Raw genomic sequence first — 18,517 nt, 5'->3', positions numbered from 1 at the left:
AAATCAGGCCCTTCTAATGTTTGCTGGAGTTAGAATAGTATGCCCCAAACCTTCCTCCGATGATTGCACGTTCCTCATTGTTTATTACACTGGTGTTCAAATAGTAAACCTGATCCCGCATCATCTACCTCCCTTTATGCATTTTCTCCAATAGGTGTTGGACTGGAAATAAAATTGTAAATCTTACTGTCTCAATGTAGGGACTTTCTCTAATGCTTGTTATACTGGATATGGTGTAATAAACCTCAATGCTCCCCCAAACGTCTGCATTATTCCAAAGGTTTGTTATATTGGAGTTGGAATATTAATTCTACACCTCCCTCGAATTTATGCACTTCCCCCAGTTTTTGTTAGTCTGAAGTTAGAATAGCAAATGTGCCTTCTCCCCCCACCACAATGTATCTGCTTTTCCCAATGTTGTTTTAGATTGGAGTTAGAATAGTAAGTCTGACCTTCCAAATGAATGCACGTTCACCAATGCTTGTAAGATTGGAGTCGGAATAATAAATCTGTTCCCCAGTTTTTGTTAGAATAAAGGGAAAATAGTAAATATAATTCCCTCAATGTTTGTTAGATTGAAGTTAAAATAGTTCATTTTAACCTCCCAATGCATGCATTTCCCCAATTTTATTGGATTTCAGATTTTTAAAAAAGTATATTTTTAATTATTAGGGATTGGAGTTAGGTTACTATACTTTGCTTTATCCTTGAAGTTTGTAAGACAATTTGAGCATATTTATTTAAAATAATATACTTTAAAAAAATATGTTCTAATTACTTATTTACTACATTCTTTATTGGTGTTTTAAAATGTTTTGTTTTTATTATATGTTTTTAAATATTGTTAATAATGGTTGAAGGAATTGTTATATGTTTTAATATTTTAGATGATTAATTACTATGAACAATTGTTACTTACCTGTAAACAGGTGGTTCTCCAGTAGTGGTGTCTTTCATAGATTCACATGCTTGAATATTCCCCGTCGTTGAAGTGGGAGTCCCACGGTAAATAAAATAGCAATAATGCTAATATATATATACATATAGTATCATAATAAATAGTAAAAACAGATAAAGTATATACTGAAAAACCTTCAGAAAGGTTGCTACATAGGAATGCATTAGAGAGAAAAAACTCATTTGCAACATATCAGTGTCATTATGTTAGTCCAAACTGCAGCCAATCAGGCTCAAGCACCCTCTAGAACCTCCTCCTCAGAAGCTCAAGCCCTCAGATTTTCGTAGCACTAGTAATAATAGCGCATGAGGAGAAGAAGAGAGCCTCTGAGGGGAGGAGGGGTGGGTCGCATGTGAATCTATGAAAGACACCAATACTGGAGAACCACCTGCTTACAGGTAAGTAACAATTGTTCTTCTCCAGTATTAGGGGTGTCTTTCATAGATTCACATGCTTGAATAGAATAGAGAGCAGTAACCTCCTAGAGCTGAGATTGCAACATTTCCAAACAATTGAAGAACAACATATAGCTTAAAAGTAAGGCAATCTCAAGAATGGAGGAGGGAACAGAGGCTCACCTTATTTGAAAAGATGACGAAGCACTGCTTGCCCCACTGCGGTATCCGCCTCGTTGACAGCTTCCAAACAATAATGTCTGGTAAAGGTGTGCCTGCTGGACCATGTCGCCGCTCGACAAATCTGGTGTAGAGGCACTCCGGCAAACAACGCGGTGGACGATGCCATCGCTCTTGTAGAATGTGCCTTCACTGGAGTAGGTAAAGGCCTGCCAGCCTGCTGATGGCAAAATGATATGGCTGAAGAGAGCCATCGGGCTACTGTTTGTTTAGTCACTGCATGCCCTTTTCGCAGTAGTCCATATGCTATAAATAGCTGATCGGATTTACGGAAAGGGGCTGTTCTTGAAATGTAGAATTTTAGACAACGTTTTATGTCTAAAGAATGTAGTCGCTGTTCTGCAGGAGATTTAGGATCCGGGAAAAAAGTCTTTAAGAAGACAGGCTCGTTCAAATGGAAGTCAGTAGGTACTTTTGGTAGAAAAGAAGGATTGGTACGAAGTGACACTCCATTGGGCTTGAACTGTAAATACGGAGGTTTGATGGTAAAAGCGTGCAAGTCACTTACACGACGAGACGATGTCAAAGCCAAAAGCAAAGCAACTTTCCAGGTAAGAAACTTGAGGTGTGATCGATGAATTGGCTCAAATGGAGGTTTCATAAGTTGTGATAATACCACGTTGAGGTGCCATGCTGGAGGAGGGCGCCTTAACAGAGGGAACTTCCTGAAAAGTCCTTTAAAGAACTGTCGGATGATTCTGGATGAACAGAGAGACGTAGAGCCATCATGGCGGTAGCGCGAAATGGCCGCCAAAAAGACTCTCAATGTGGCATGTGAAAGACCAGACTGAGCAAGACTTAGAAAGAACGGTAAAAGTTGGTCTGGAGTGGAATTGATTGGGTGTACGTTGGATGCTGCGCACCAATGACAGAAACGTTTCCACTTTAACCTATATGTTTTGATGGTTGATGGAGCTCTAGCAGACGCTAGGATGTCTCTACATTCTTGGGGCATACTTAAAGAGGCAAATTCAACGTATTCAGGTTCCATGCCGACAATTGAAGCGTCGACGGGTCTGGATGGCAAATTTGTCCGCCGTCCATCGTCAGGAGGTCCGGACGTGGATGTAGACGAATGGGCTTGCACTGTGACATTAGAAGGAGTTCTGAAAACCAAGCCTGCCTGGGCCAACGTGGGGCGATTAGAATCAAACGGCAGGGTTGCCTGCGCATCTTCCACAACGTTCTTGGCACCAAAGGGATCGGTGGAAACGCATAAGCAAACAGGCCGCTCCAATCCATGAGTAGGGCATTGCCGCTGGATTCTGGATGAGGATGCCAACTGGCGAAAGTCTGGCACTTCCGATTCACTGGAGTTGCAAAGAGGTCTATCTTGGGATGACCCCATTGATGGAACATTAGGTCCAGAGTCGGCTGGTGTAACTCCCATTCGTGAGTGGATGACGCAGACCTGCTCAGGGAATCTGCCAGTATGTTTGATGCTCCCGGCAGATGGACTGCTGTCAAAGAAATGTGGTGACGAAGTGCCCATTCCCAAATTCTTTGAGCAAGACGAGACAGAGGCTGAGATTTCGTGCCGCCCTGTTTGTTCATGTAGTGCATGCTGGTGGTGTTGTCTGTTTGAACCAGCACCGATTCTCCGTGCACCACAGGTAAGAAAGCCTTGAGCGCTAGGAAGATTGCCAATAACTCTAGCCTGTTGATATGCCAGGCTCTCTGAATCGCCGTCCATTTTCCCTTGATGGAAAGGTCTAGGAGATGGGCTCCCCATCCGTCCATGGACGCATCCGTTGTCAATGTCAGATCTGGAGGCTGGGCAAGGAAGGAGACCCCTTCGATCAGATTGGATCGTTGCTCCCACCAGAGCAGACTGCTCTTCATGCAGGGTGTGACTGTCACCTGATCGTTGAACGACCCTGACACCTGTCGCCATTGTAGGTCCAATTCCTCCTGTATAGGACGGGTACGTAACCTGCAATTCGGGATCAGTGCGATACAAGATGATGCCATCCCCAGAAATGATTTTAACATTCGCACTGAAACTGACTTTTTTGATCTGATGGTGGAGACCAGATGAACTATCTTCTGTCTCCGTTCGGCGGAGATGAACGCTTTTGACACGTCCGTGTCTATGACAGCTCCGAGGAATGTCCTGTTTCGCAGGGGTGTGAAGTGTGACTTCTCCACATTGATGGTCAACCCTAGGGACTTGAACAGGGTTTGGCACAGACGTGTGTCGTGATCCAACTGGATTGAGGATTGGGATTTTAGAAGACAATCGTCCAGGTAAGGAAATATCTGGACTCCCTGAAGACGCAGATAAGCCATGACCGGGGCCAGAACCTTCGTGAACACACGAGGAGCTGATCTGAGGCCAAAAGGTAGGACTTTGAACTGATAGTGATTGTGTCCCACTTTGAATCTCAAGTACTGCCGATGTTGAGGGATAATTGGTACATGAAAATAGGCGTCTTGCAGGTCTATTGTCGTTAAAAAATCGCCGCTGCAGAGAAGTCGCAAGACTTCCGACAACGTCAACATGCGGAAGGATTGTTGTTTTAGGAATAGATTGAGTGACCTCAAGTCCATAATGGGACGCCACTCCCCCGTCTTCTTTAGAATGAGGAAAAACCTCGAATAGAAACCTTTCCCTCGCTGAGATACAGGAACCACTTCGACTGCACCCTTTGTTAACAAAAGTAGAACTTGATGTTGTAGTTCTTCTAGATGGGGAGGTGGCGGACCCGAAGGCGGAGAATGAGGAGGAAACTCTGTGAACTCCAAGGCGTGACCCTTGCGCACAATGTCCAAAACCCATTGGTCTGATGTTATTTGAGACCACTGAGAATAAAACTGCGAGATTCGACCTCCAACATCCTGTTGAACTGGCAAGTCATTGCCGTTTGTTGGCGTTGTTGGAACCTCTATAATTGGACTTTCCTCTATAGGACCTGGAGTGTTGTTGACGAGAAGACTGCTGATTTGAGTACCGTTGGTTTCCCTGATTGTACTGGCGGTACTGTGACTGCCCTCCTCGTGAAAAATTGGACGAGGTGCCCCGTCCCCGCGCTCCACGAAAGGGCTGTTTCTTGAATTGTAAGGATCCAAGCGACTTTGCTGTGTCGGTATCCTTCTTTATGGTCTCCAAAGAGGTATCGATTTGAGAACCAAACAAAGATTCGCCATCATACGGCATGTCAATTATTTTTGACTGGACCTCTTGCCTGAATGACGTAGATTTTAACCATCCTTGGCGTCGGAGCGCCGCAGCACTGGCAAGGATACGGAATGCAGTATTTGCCACGTCCACAGCACAGTCAATTATTTCCTCTGAAGCTCTTTGCCCATCCTGAAGGACCTGGAGCGCTTCCGCTTTGGATGTCTCCAGAAGCTGTGCAAGCAAGACGGAAATGTCTGACCATATTTGTCGGTCAAAACGACCCAGAATAGCGAGAGCATTTGCGGCACGGGCTGAAGTTGATGCCATGGACGAAAATGTCTTTCCAATTGCATCCAAACGTCGACCTTCTCTATCGGGAGGGGAAGTGACAGGCGCTGCATGGTTGCGCGCACGACGTTGTGCTGCCTGAGTCACCACGGAGTCTGGCTTCGGATGAGAGAGCAGACATGCAGGCGAGCCCGTTGGGGCCTTATACTTTTTCTCCAATTTAGGTATTTGGGCAGGCAAGGAGTTAGGAGCCTGCATAATCTTTTGCCCTTCTTTCCAAATAAATTCTATAATTGGTATGGTATGAACTTGCTTATAAGGCTGATTCTTAAAATCATAAAGGAAACAGTCTTCATCTCGCTGGACCCTTGTCAACTTAAAGCGGTCCGCCGCTTTGTCCATTAGTTTATGAAAACTAGCGATGTCCACCGGAGGTGAATCACTTGAAGCGCCCTGTTGTGGCGAGGGCGTCTGAAACCGATAGTCATCGAATTCCGCCATATAAGGATCCTGTTCATCATCCGTATCCTGATTAACCTCTCCTTCCTCTCTCTCTGGCTCTGAGTCATCGTCTATATGTGATTGTGGATTAGAGGAGAGAGGTGCACGCAAATGTTCCGAAGGAGCAGACTGCCTAGGAGGTGTTTGCTGAGGCTGAAATGAAAATGCTACGTCAGAGGATCCATGTACCGGAGTACCCTGGGGGGTAGGCGGAAATCGTCTATTGTAATCGTCCAACATATGTTGGAGGTTTGAAAATAGCGTCATTGGAATAGACGTCATGGGAACCTGCACGCATTGGTCTTCGTGCTGGTCCACCAGCTCATCTTCATCTTCTTCAGAAGTAGTGTCCTGGCATTTAATTATTAAATCCGATGGACTCTGGGCGTCACCATAAACAGTTTCATCCGGAACTGATTCCGTCTCATGGTCTGACACGAACAACTGAGATGGTGGCTGTAGAGCAGGTGATTGTAGGTGGAAAGTGGAATCTTCTTCACAATGCTGACTGAAGACTTCATTGTCGAAACTGAAGTGTCCAAGGGCACTAAAGGCATGTTGGCGAAGGATAGAGAACTTGAAGTTGTTGTTAATGCAGATCCCTGCGTAGACGATGAAGACTTGGAAACAGTCGCCGTAGACGGCGATGTTGTAGGTGTCTCCGTAGACCTAGAAGGCTTCGACACTATCGTCGATGATGTGCTCGTCGACGAGCTGGTCGACGTGGTTCTCGACGTCGACGGTGTATTCGACGTCGACTGGGTCGTCGACGGTGTTTTCGACGTCGACTGGGTCGTGGACGGCATCTTCGACGTCGACGGTGCCTTCGTCGACGGTGCCTTCGCCGACGGTGCCTTCGCCGACGGTGCCTTCGTCGACGGAATCTTCGTCGTCGACGGAATCCTCGTCGTCGACAGGAGCTTAGCCGTCGACGAGATCTTCGACGTCGACGACGATGGCTTCTTCGTCGACGGTGGCTGTTTCGTCGACGATATAATAGGGATCGTCGACGGGACTGAAGAGAGAGAGGCTTTTGTAGACGTGAAAGCCGTCAACGAGAATCTCGCCGACGACGCCGACGTCGTCGTGACCGTAGTCGTAGACGAAGCCACAGTAGCCAATCTCGTCGTCGGAATGGTCGTCGACGAGCCCGTCGACGACCACGCTGTCATAAGTGTAACCACACTTATAAAGGCTGGAAAAGACGACTGAGAGCCAGGTCTCGTGGGCGTAGTCACAGCAGGCACAGTAGCAGTAGGTGGCACTGTAGCCACAGTCAAAGCCAGCTTTCTTTTCTTCAGAAAAGGAGATGGTAACTCCTGAACATTGCCACGCTTTGAAGCCACAGAAGAAGGAGCTGACTGAAGGCTTTCTGCGTCAGAAATAACGGTGTCTTTATCTTGAAGGCGCTTAAGCCATAAAAGAAGACGACCCTCCCTGTCCTTGAGGGTTTTAGGATTGAAAGTTCTACAGAACCTACAGTCAACCACCTTGTGTTCAGGATACAGGCAGTAAATACACTTATCGTGAGGGTCCTTCTCAAATAAACGCAATTTCCCACAGGAAGAACAAGGTCTAAACAAAGACTTCTTACTTGACATCTTGTGAAAACTGAGAGAAGAGTAGATATGAAGAAAAAAACTGAGCAGAGCTCAGGGAGACTCCCTTCACACGACGTGCGGTAGAAAATCTGAGGGCTTGAGCTTCTGAGGAGAAGGTTCTAGAGGGTGCTTGAGCCTGATTGGCTGCAGTTTGGACTAACATAATGACACTGATATGTTGCAAATGAGTTTTTTCTCTCTAATGCATTCCTATGTAGCAACCTTTGTGAAGGTTTTTCAGTATATATTTTATCTGTTTTTACTATTTATTATGATACTATATGTATATATATATTAGCATTATTGCTATTTTATTTACCGTGGGACTCCCACTTCGACGACGGGGAATATTCAAGCATGTGAATCTATGAAAGACACCCCTAATACTGGAGAAATGGTTATGTGGTGTTTTTTATTTTTTTAAATGACAAATATTAATGTTATGTTATGTTATGTTATGTTATTATAGCTTTTATATAGCGCACGGCTACTCAAAAAGAGTGTCCCGGCGCTTTTGGTAAGGTGGGCTGCAACACAATAACATAACTCAGTTAAAAAAGAAAAGAACGGAAGAGAGGATGGCACACAAAAGAGAGCGGCCTACTGGGTAAACAACCAGGTTTTGAGGCCTTTTCTAAAGGCAAGTAGGCTGGTGGCTCCCCGAAGAGAGAGCGGCAGAGAGTTCCACAGCTGTGGGGCCAGTAGACCAAAGGAACGACCTCCCAGGCGGGCTCTCTTCACTCGCGGGACAACCGCCAGGCGCAGGGATTCCGACCTCAGAGAGCGCGTCGGATGATAAAAGACAAGTCTCTTTTGGAGGTACTTTGCTCCCACCGCATGGAGGGCCTTATAGGCCAAAGTCAAAGCCTTAAAGGCGATCCGTTTGCGGATTGGAAGCCAATGCAAAGTCTGCAGCAGGCCCGCAGCATTGGCACGTCTATTCAGACCAAAGATGGCTCTCGCAGCAGCGTTCTGCACCACTTGGAGCCGCTGAAGCAGATACTCTGGCAGGCCCAGGTAAAGAGCGTTTGCATAATCTAACCTGGAGCCGATCAGGGCCTGCACCGTCAGCTTCCTATGCTCCTCGGACAAAAGGGGAAGAAACCTCCGCAGCATCCTGAGGAGGCCGAAGCAGGTGCCCGACACCCCGAGGATCTGGGATTTCAACGTTAGCCCCTTGTGTTTTAAAATACAGATTATTGGGGGGCATGGCCAGCAACATTTAGGGGTAATTGCTTTTTTCATGAGCTCCGGCTAACTGATGTCGATCCAACACGAATCCTGCCTTGCCAAGAGTCATCCAGCTATGTGCTGACACTATAATTGAAGGAACTGATGTCCTGCACTACTGGTGACCAGTTGTTGGGTCTTGGGCAGCGGAATTTTATTGTTTATTGCCTGTGAATTTTGGGCTGACTCTGAAGGTGCAAGATGGCGGCTGTCGCACATTAGGCAATCAAGGGCACTGAGGGAACCGTGGCTGCTGGAGCAGAGGCGGTGAGTGTCTTCCTCCCTCAGATTCCCTCCTTCCGCCCCAGGGCCCGAGAGACAAGGTGATTCCTGTTGGGGATGTTTCATCCCCGCGATGTGTGGCATGGGTGCCGGTGAGTCGGTTGCTTTCATGTGACTGTGTGGGCGACAGGGGCTGAGGCTATGGGACGCGTGGCAGAGGAGTGATACATCGGTAATCCCCGGAGATGCGTGGTGGTGCTGGGGGCCAGACTGCTATTGATGACACCATAAACCTTGGGGGAGCATTGTGGTTTTGACAAAAGTACTCAGAAGTGCCGATACGGGGGAACACCCTCCCTCCCTTGCATCTCTACTGAGAGGCCATTCTCGCCCTGGGTGCTTTCCGTGGTGCGGACTGCAGCGTGACGGCCTACCTGGACGTACATGATATTGTGTAAGCCTTAGAAGAAGACTGTCAAGAACCAAACAACCCCCCACATTTTCTTATCCCTAGACGCAGAGAAAGCGCTGGCCGTGGTACACTGGCCCATCCGGGAAACCACACTGATTAGATTTGGTTTGGGGCCTAAATTTAGGAACTGGATATCAATACTCTAGCGAGCACCAAAAGGGACATTCAGAGTCAATAGATTGTTGTCTTCTTAATTCCCTATTGCCCGATGGTCCTTACAGGTATGTCGTCTTCCCCCCTCCGCCTAGCCCTTACCGAGCTATCCCTGGCTTGTCAAATCAGAATGCATCCTGACATCCAAGGCTTCCAGAGGACGGATACTGATGGCGTAGAGGAGAAAATTTCCCTTCATGCAGATAATATCCTGCTATACATTACTGAACCTCAACCACCATTCCCACCCTGATCCATATATTAGAGGAGTATGGGAGGCTTTCTGGATAAAAAATTAATTGGGACACATCTATGATATATTCTCCGGGCCTTGTATAGGATTGGCCCTCCCTCCCTGGAAATCTGAAGGTGGCCCCTGAGGGTTTTAAATACCTTGGCATATTCATGACACCCTATCAAGACATCTGTCATCGCCACAAATTTGGGAGGGTAGTATCCAATTTCCAGGGGACGCAGAGCAGTGGAAAAAACTGCCGCTATTGTTACTAGGGCTGGCAGTCCTCTTTAAAATTATCACATTACCACACTTATTATATGCCCTTCACGACACATATTTTGAACTCCCAATATCCACTCTCACTGACATTAACACCATCGCTGCTGATGGTTTTCCCCTCCTGTGTTGTCCCTCCATCCTTTCCCATTGTTCATGACGAGCATGAGCATAGAAGGGGTTAATGAAGATGAGCATCCCAGGATTGCATTTAAGACCTTACAACAAAACCCTTATAAAGGTGGGATAGCCCTCCCCAATATATAGTCCTATTACTGGCTGGCGCACCTGATTCCCATTAATGACTGGGGGCCTGCACCACAAGACCACCCTACATACAGATTGGAGGGGGGTACCATAACCCTCCACACTCACCTACACTTTCTCTACAGTGGTTAAGGAGTCTGAAGCCAACTCCCGGCAACCTAGGTTACCTTGGGGGTGTGGGAGAAGGCAGCGAGAGTCATTTGATGTGCCCGCAAGATCACTGAAGAGACACCGCTGTTGTAGGGGACATGGCTGCGCAAGACTGCTAGATTACAAGGGTTTGGGGCATGGGATATGATTGGAATCTCCACTATTGGAAACATTTTGGAAAGTGGGGAGCTTAAATCCCTGAAAACATTCTATGCAGAATAACACATTCATACACAAGTCCCAGTTTTTTAAATATGCGCAATTAAGACATGCATGGCTGTCTGAAGGCCTGGTAGATACCGAGACACTGGTTTATGGCCCAATGGAGGGGAGCTTGTTACAAGAGGAACTTACTAAAGGGGCTTTATCTCTCACTTATGGAACACTGAACAACAATATGCCCAATAACTTGGGCACCCTAAGGAAGCGCTGGATACCGAATGTGGGAGTACTAGAAGACATTAACTGGGAGGCGATGCTTATGCACCCTAGAGAAGTTGCCATAAAGTCCCAATTGTGCCTAATCCAGTACAAAATACTACACAGGGTATACTATACTAGGGATAGACTACACAAAATGGGCAAAGCAGAATCTCTGACATGCCTATGATATGAAACTGCTAGAGGGGACTTCATGCTATGCTATTGGATTTATAAAGCGCATGGGTACCTGAAGGCATCCCAGTGCTGGTGGGAGGAAATACCACTACAACGAGGACAGACATGCTACCTATGGATCAGTCATGCCAACGCGTTTCGCCATTGTTAAGGTAACCCACCGGCTTCCTCAGGGCTCAACTTTACGTTATTTCTTTGTACCTCCTTGGTAGAATTAATTTCCTTCCCAGTCCAAAATACTTCACTGAAGGTTTCTTCAACAAGTATATATGCACCCGTGTTTGTTCTGTGTACTTAAATCATGGCATGCGGTACAAAACTTAGGCCTGCTGCCGAAGATTCCAATTAAAGGCTACACGTTATTCCTAATCAATCAGTAATCCACAAATCCCAATCCAAATTAACGTTATCACGCCGCCGCCTGCTACTCAAACCGTCTTCCCCTTCAGCAATAGTGTTCTGCTCCACCCGAGTGCAGTCGCCTTAACCACGACGAAACGCATTGGCATGACATAAGAGATTGAAGTTGAAAATAATTAAAAAGAAAGAAGAAATCTTCAAGAGCCCAATGGATTGTCTTATGTTTTTGTGAAAAAATTATTGTTGATGTGATAAGTGGTGTGCTGCGATCGTTGTTGTAAATTTTGTTCAATCTCAGGATTGTGTAGAGAGAAGTAGGGTGTTCTCTTCTCCCATTGGCATTGCAAGAACCCCAGTAAATTACATTGGAATATACTAAGTAGTGTATTTCTACATGAGCGCTACAAATCTCCCAAACACCCAACGTTTAAGACTAGGCAAGGGAAGGCCTTTGATATAGTGAAATTGTAACCAAAAGGCATGATATTGATGTACTTAAACAGACACATATAGGCATCTCTTTCATTACTTACTGAAATTTTTGCATTAACAGATATCTTTGACTGTAAGCTAGATAGACAAGGGAACACACATTCTAGGCTAACTTTACAGCAAGCATTCACACTGATTTGACTTGGCACAGCTTAGACAAACGCCTCTCTTATATATTTACTATTAAGCCACACTATTTTATGGAAAGAGAGCTGCCATTCATCTTGGACACAGACTAGTCACATTCTAGTCACATTCAACTGACCACAAGTTGCTCTTGGTCACCCCATCAGAGGCTGCTCCCCCTCACCTGATGTCAAGACTGCGTGCATTCAGCTGGTGGCAGAAAGCCCTCATCTTGTCAGAGACTGCTCTCACCGTTGTGACACACCACTTTCGCTACCTTAGCCAGAGACTTCCCTCACTCACCTGGTGACAGACTTCTCTCACTCAGCTGTAGACAGAAGACTTTCACTTAGCTGGTGACAGACCGCTATCACTCACCTAGTCATAGATTGCCTCTTTAATCTGGTGACAGACTGCCCTCAATCACCTGGTCAGAGGCCACCGTTACTCACCTGGTTGCAAGCGTTGATGTCTACTCCATTGCTCAGGTTATCCAAGGCTTTGTCCAAGTTGCCAGCCCTGGCAGCACGCAAAAAGCTGGTTGTCGCATCGGCCTAAGGAGAGAAAGAACACGCCAATGGTCAGTGTTTGTTTACATGGGGTAAAACAGATGTTATATTAACATAGCCTAACTGGATGCTTTTTAGAAAAGGCTTGGAAAAACAACTGTTCTGGATTGCTTAAGCTTGCCTTTTCATACTCTTATAAGTATTGATTGCGATATATTGGATTGCGCCTTCCCCGTTATCCCAATGTACTATATTTAGCACAGCAACAGAAGCAACAGAAAGCTGTTGTGCAGCACTGTACAAAAACACTTAGATAAATACATAAATATTTCTATGAATAATGTAATTTGTGGGGAAGCTCTTATGTGTTTTTCTGATAGTTCAGATACATAAATTCAAAAGTCACGTCCTCCTCAAGTTCTTTCTGATAATATATTAAATACTTCATAGATAATCCCTTGCAACGAATAGATTAAATTCTCAAATGGCATAAAATCAACCCAACACTAGTTTCACAGAGACCAGTTTCATCAGGGCTTGTAGGTATCCATTCATATGCAGACCTCCAGTAGGGTTAACTGTTTGGTTAAAGTTACGAGCAATCAGCATTTAATTCTTTAAACTCCATTTCAATATGGCAATTCCTGCATCCTGTAACCATCGCATAGTAATGAAATGTTTCATTACTATGTGATGACTGCAGGCTGCCAGAACGGAATTATCCGTGAAGTATTTATTAACTGATGAGAAACAGTGGCATAGCTAGGAGGGCTGCAGAGGGCACTCTTTTTGGGGGCAGCAGAGGGGAGCAAGTCAGGTCTGTCGACTCCCACCACCCCGCAAACAAGTCATCTGTGGGCTGCCCCCCCCCCAACAAGTCGTCCGCCCCCCTTGCCTTCCCCTATCTGCACCGGGTGGCAGTAGGTGTAGCAACGCCACTGATGAGAAAGAACACGCATTGGAACACACATATATATATCCAACGCAATACATGACAACAAACTCCTTGGGACTCCCAAAGACAGATGGACACTCCAGGGTGACGGTAATAAATCCTTTATTCAGCAGAGTAACAACCAATTGTTACTGTGCTGTATAAAGGATTATGTACAAAGTGTTTACTCATATATATCATGTGTGTGTATATATATATTAGTCGAATTAGTCGAATTGTAATCCAATCTTAACTTAGTCCAACATGTACATTCCCCCACCCATGAAAAAGGACACATCTTGGACCACATCTGGTCCCACAATATTTCACTCTCCACTCCTTTAATTTCCCCATGCATTTGGTCAGACCATCATTTAATGCAATTTACCATTACCTCCAACGGTGTTAAAAGATCTATCCCCTTGGCGGGGGGAAGCTACCCGGAAATGGAATTCACTAAACAAAATGGAATTCATTAACACCCTGGAGAACTCCCTACCCACTTTTAGCCAGGATGTTAACTCCATGGAGGAAAAGGTCAACAAGTGGCTATTATCATCCAGCAATATTCACGCCCCTAAGGTTAAATTCTCTCGTGCTCGCCATTCTGATGCTCATAAATGTTTCACAAGTACCTTAAAAAACAAAAACTTGAGCTGCGTCAAATCGAGAGGAAATGGAGATCGAAATACTCTCCCACAGACAGGGAACAATTCTCGACGGCTCGTCGCGAATACAAGAAAACCATCCTGACCACCAAAACGGCCTATTTCTCCCAAAAAATTACTTAATGCCCATAACAAATCTAATGATATTTTCCAAATTGTGAATGATCTATGCAACGATACCAGAGCCTTGCCTGCCCAGACCCCTACACAGGATCTCTGTAACACCTTGAATGATTACTTTTTAAACAAGGTCTCCTTTATCAGAGCCAGTCTCCCGTGCACTACCAATTGGGAACCTCTAGACGACATTTTCAGCAATCAATGCATGCTAGATACATTCCCACCCATAGGTCCCAACACACTATTAGAACTCACGACCTGTCTTAAATCCGGTTCCCCACAGGATTGTTGCCCTCCGCATGTCCTGAAAGATATCCTTACCTCTTTGCCTCACAGTGTGCTGCCACTTCTCAATGAATCGCTCGCCCAGGGCAAAGTCCCCAGCGCCTTCAAGCATGCTACAGTTGTCCCCCTCATAAAAAAACCTGGGAAAGACCCTAGCAATCCAGCTAACTATCGCCCCATATCCCTCCTCCCTTTCTTGTCAAAACTATTACAAGCTTACGTAGCCGGGTGTGTGTCCAGTTTCATTGAACGCTCGAACTACTTAGAGACTAAACAGGCTGGCTTCCGCCCGTCACAATCTAGGGAAGCTGTGATCCTTGCAATCCTGGATAAGCTCAGAGCAACAGCAGATAGGGGTGACCATCAAGCACTTGTGCTGTTGGATTTGTCGGCCGCGTTCGACACGGTCGACCATACCATCCTGTTGAACCATGTCGGACAAGCAGGCCTACGGGGCCCGGCACTTGGTTGGATCGAATCCTTCCTTGCCGATCGCCCCCAAGCAGTAAGGTTGGGGAACTTTACCGCCCCAAAACTCGCCTCTGCTTGTGGGGTACCACAGGGCTCGTCCCTGCCCCCACTGCTGTTTAAACTATCCCTAAGACCTCTGATCCACTCATTAAAAAACAGAAACGTCGCCCTCTTCAATTATGCTAATGATCTCCCACTTATTTTCCAACTCTGCTCCCCTAACCCCCTAGCGGAGTTCCAGTCCACCATGCTCCACATCCAACACTGGATGTACATGAACCACATCAAGCTCAATCCGGGGAAAACAGAGCTGATTTTGCCAGGGAAGTGTGAGAACAGTTGGAGCTCCAACCTTTGGCTGACGGAATTGGGGTCTCCCCCTATCCCCACCCCATCTGTGAAAAGTTTGGGGGTCACCAATAATGCTGAACTCTCGCTCCGCGGACAGGTGGGAGCTGTGTCCACCAACTCCGGAAAGTCAGGAAAATTGCTCACCTGTTGACCCACTGTGCTCTAATACAGGTGGTGCTAGCTCTTATCCTTTCACGGCTTAACTTCTCCAACTCCATCTATCTGGGATTGCCAATCGGCCTACAAAAAAGACTTCAAATGGTACAGAACCAGGCCTCAAGGCTGATTCGAAAACAACCCAAATGGACGTACGCTAGTCCAGTTCTGAGGAAACTACACTGGCTTCCGATAGCCCAGCGTATAGCCTTTAAGGCGGGATGACTAGCCTTCAAGGCTCTGCAGGGCAATAGCCCTAAATTAATCAGCAGTATGGTCACCAAGCATACCCCCACGCGCAACCTCCGCTCTGCACATCTCAGCCTGTTTACCATTCCGACTTTCAAACGGAAGCGTCTGGGAGGTGGCCGCTTCTCTTGCCTGGCCCCTAGGCTTTGGAACTCCTTCCCTCTGACACTCAGAAACTGTGTTAATCTCCTAAACTTCAGGAAGGCTTTAAAGACATGGTTATTTGAGCAAGCCTACATTTAGTAACCTCGCAATTGTAGCATTTAGTTTTTCAGCGCCATGAAACTCAAGGGTGTACATGAGCTATATAAGCCTCTATTTACATAACATAACTATAAATATATATATATATATATATATATATATATATATATATATATATATATATATATATATATCACAAGCTCTCCCGTCCCTTCCAGAAAGGTCACAGACACTGCCTTATTCACAAGATAACGTGCATACATTTAGTAAAAGAATTGCTGTTTGCAACCCATGGTGTTGGTGACTTTTCTGGAAGTGAGGGCCTTGTAGAATATTTAAAAACTATGGGCTCCCATATGCTTGAAGCTGTTAACCAGATTAAACACTCTTCCCCCCTCCCAACCTTCGATTTCTTTTTCGCTTTCCTAGAATACTGATCTTGGGCGATCCATGCACAGTTTGATTAGTTATAATTTTGTTTTTGTTTTTTGGCTTTCCTATATCTCTCCCTTCCCTACTTCTTATAATTGGGGGGCCTGCCATCCTACATTGTTTGACTCACCACGGATGGGCGACATATTTCAGTTAATTACTCCCCTGAATGTATCATGGTTGTATTTGACATGTGATGTTGGTTATACTTCTGTACATCCTGCGTGTGAACCCGTATTGCTTTCTGGGTGACCATTTGATATTATACTATGCAATTATTTAGCCATTGCAAGGATTTTTTTGCTATGGTTATTACAAGGAAGTAATGTTCACCTCTGGGTGAGGTCCTATCCAAACGGCAATAACAATATCAGAGCACAGCAGTGGTTCAGCCGTAGCAAGGACGCAATATATGGCACTACCTCTAAAAAACAGGTGAGGTGTTTCAGTCTAACAAACCATGAAGGTCTCTGAGCAGTGCTAGAATCGAGCCAAGAGTCTGCCTTAACTCTAAACGCCCATGGACAAGCGAAGCCATGATAATATTTGGCATGTAAATAACGCAACTAGCACATGTAAAAATATGATAAAGTCTCTTTTAAAATAAAAAAATTGTATTTCTTTAACATGCAGGACCATTTCTCCATTGTGAATCAGATCATATCACTGCATTAAGTGACAATCATTAGAAGTGATAATTTTTAAACATAAAACTTTCATGTCCCCTCTCAGATGATAATGCCCTTAATGAACCAAGAGGTCAATTGTCACGTGCAGCCTATATGTTGCCTAGATTGTCAATATACATGAAGCAACATTGTAGCGCACTAAATCCAACACAACAGAGACTATTGCACAGAACCCATCTTTAAGACATGTATTTTAGATAATGAAGAAAAAGAAGGAACATTGAAATAAAATAATTGCCTTGGATCACATAACTTGTTCAAGCAGGGAAGCCACGATTGATCACAGGTTTGCTGGTTTCACATTGTGCAATTCAGCCACTAGATGGGTAACTATTTACCTCTCCTGTTTTACATAAAAGGTAAATATTTGTCTTTAATTCCTGGCATATGAGGTTAGATCGTGGGTGGCAAGCAAACACCACAGGAAGGAAGGCTCGGACCATTGCAGGCCCCAGAGCCCAAGAGGATTGCCAGGGGAGCCAGTCAGGCATGTGGCACAAGCCTGCCTTGGGCCTTCAGTGAAACACACATTTCTAGACAGGAAAGAGAAGAGGGTAGCAATATTTTTTGTGACTCAAAGCTCTCATTCTCAATATAATTTGCATGTCATCTGCATAGTTGTAAATGAAGAAACCACACAAGAGCGATGATACTTACCAAAGGATGCAGAAGGATACTTGGGGTCAGATGTACATAGATTTTTCCCGGTCGCAAATGGTCCGAATTGCAGAATCTGGCCATTTGTGACCGGAAAAATGCCTTTTTCTATGTATCAAACCCTATTTTGCGACTCAGTAACCAATTACCGAATCACATAACAGGTTAGCGATTCAGTATTAGGAAAGGGTGTGTTAAGGTCATCCCTTCCTACTAGCAACTTGTGTATGTGTCAATGTTTTGCAATCGAAATACGTTTACAAAACATTTGCATTTTACCGCCAACTTCAAGTAGGTGGTAACCCATGCGCAAACAGGAAGGGGTCCCTTAGGGACCCCTTCCCTTTTGAGAATAATTGTGAAAACGGTTTTAGCAGCAGGTAGTTGTCCCACAGAACCCTGTCTATTTTAAAAAAAAAAAGTTTTTTTGTCTTATACGCATCCCGTTTTCCTTTAAGGAAAAAGAGCAGCATTAAAAAGAAATACTTTATTTAAATCCAAACACAGACATGGTAGTCTTCTGTCCCCAGCATGCCATCATCCCTGTGTTTTTAGAGATTCCCAATGGGTCGCAAATTGCGTCATACCTCATGAATATTAATGAGGTTGGTCAATTGCAACCCACTGGAAATCGAAAACACACTGTTGTACATAGCTGTTTGCGGTTTCCGAAAAGCAACTCACAAAAATTCACTATTAGGAAACAGTAATCTAACTCTATGTACATCTGGCCCTTAATAACAGAGGAAATGTTGCTGAGACGAAGGGACTCCATAAGCCTATGAGGCTGTGGCTGAATGGGGAATTCCGAAAGATTGGCAGGTTTCACTCTTTCCATTAGCAAAGTACTGACACTAATTACAAGCAAGGTCTCTGACTGAAGGCCCTGTGCAGATTTAGGTGTCTAGCAGGTAATAGGGAAGAGTAGTACAAATGTCACGGTGGGGGGGAGGTGTTTTAAGTTAGTTCCAAGAGAGGTTGGAGAAAACTCAAATATATAATATATATACTATTATTATTAATATTATTATTATTATTATATACCTATAAATATTATAATTTACAATGTAAATGTTTTACATCT

General features: G+C 45.1%; 1 protein-coding gene across 10 annotated transcripts in view; it reads right to left on the bottom strand.

Annotated features, from left to right (window-relative positions):
* ANK1 (ankyrin 1) overlaps positions 1–18,517 on the bottom strand; it is a 1,037,654-nt gene that overhangs the window by 723,935 nt on the left and 295,202 nt on the right. For all 10 annotated transcript variants that reach the window (XM_086943592.1, XM_086943597.1, XM_086943588.1 and 7 more), the window contains one exon: positions 12,161–12,262. In XM_086943592.1, coding sequence (XP_086799718.1) covers positions 12,161–12,262 — 102 coding nt within the window. The remainder of the gene's footprint in view (positions 1–12,160; positions 12,263–18,517) is intronic.

The sequence above is a fragment of the Lissotriton vulgaris genome, chromosome 11, assembly GCF_964263255.1.
Source record: "Lissotriton vulgaris chromosome 11, aLisVul1.2, whole genome shotgun sequence".
Lineage (NCBI taxonomy): Eukaryota > Metazoa > Chordata > Amphibia > Caudata > Salamandridae > Lissotriton > Lissotriton vulgaris.
The sequence above is the reverse complement of the archived record's forward strand: the minus strand, read 5'-3'. Positions and strand labels throughout refer to the sequence as shown.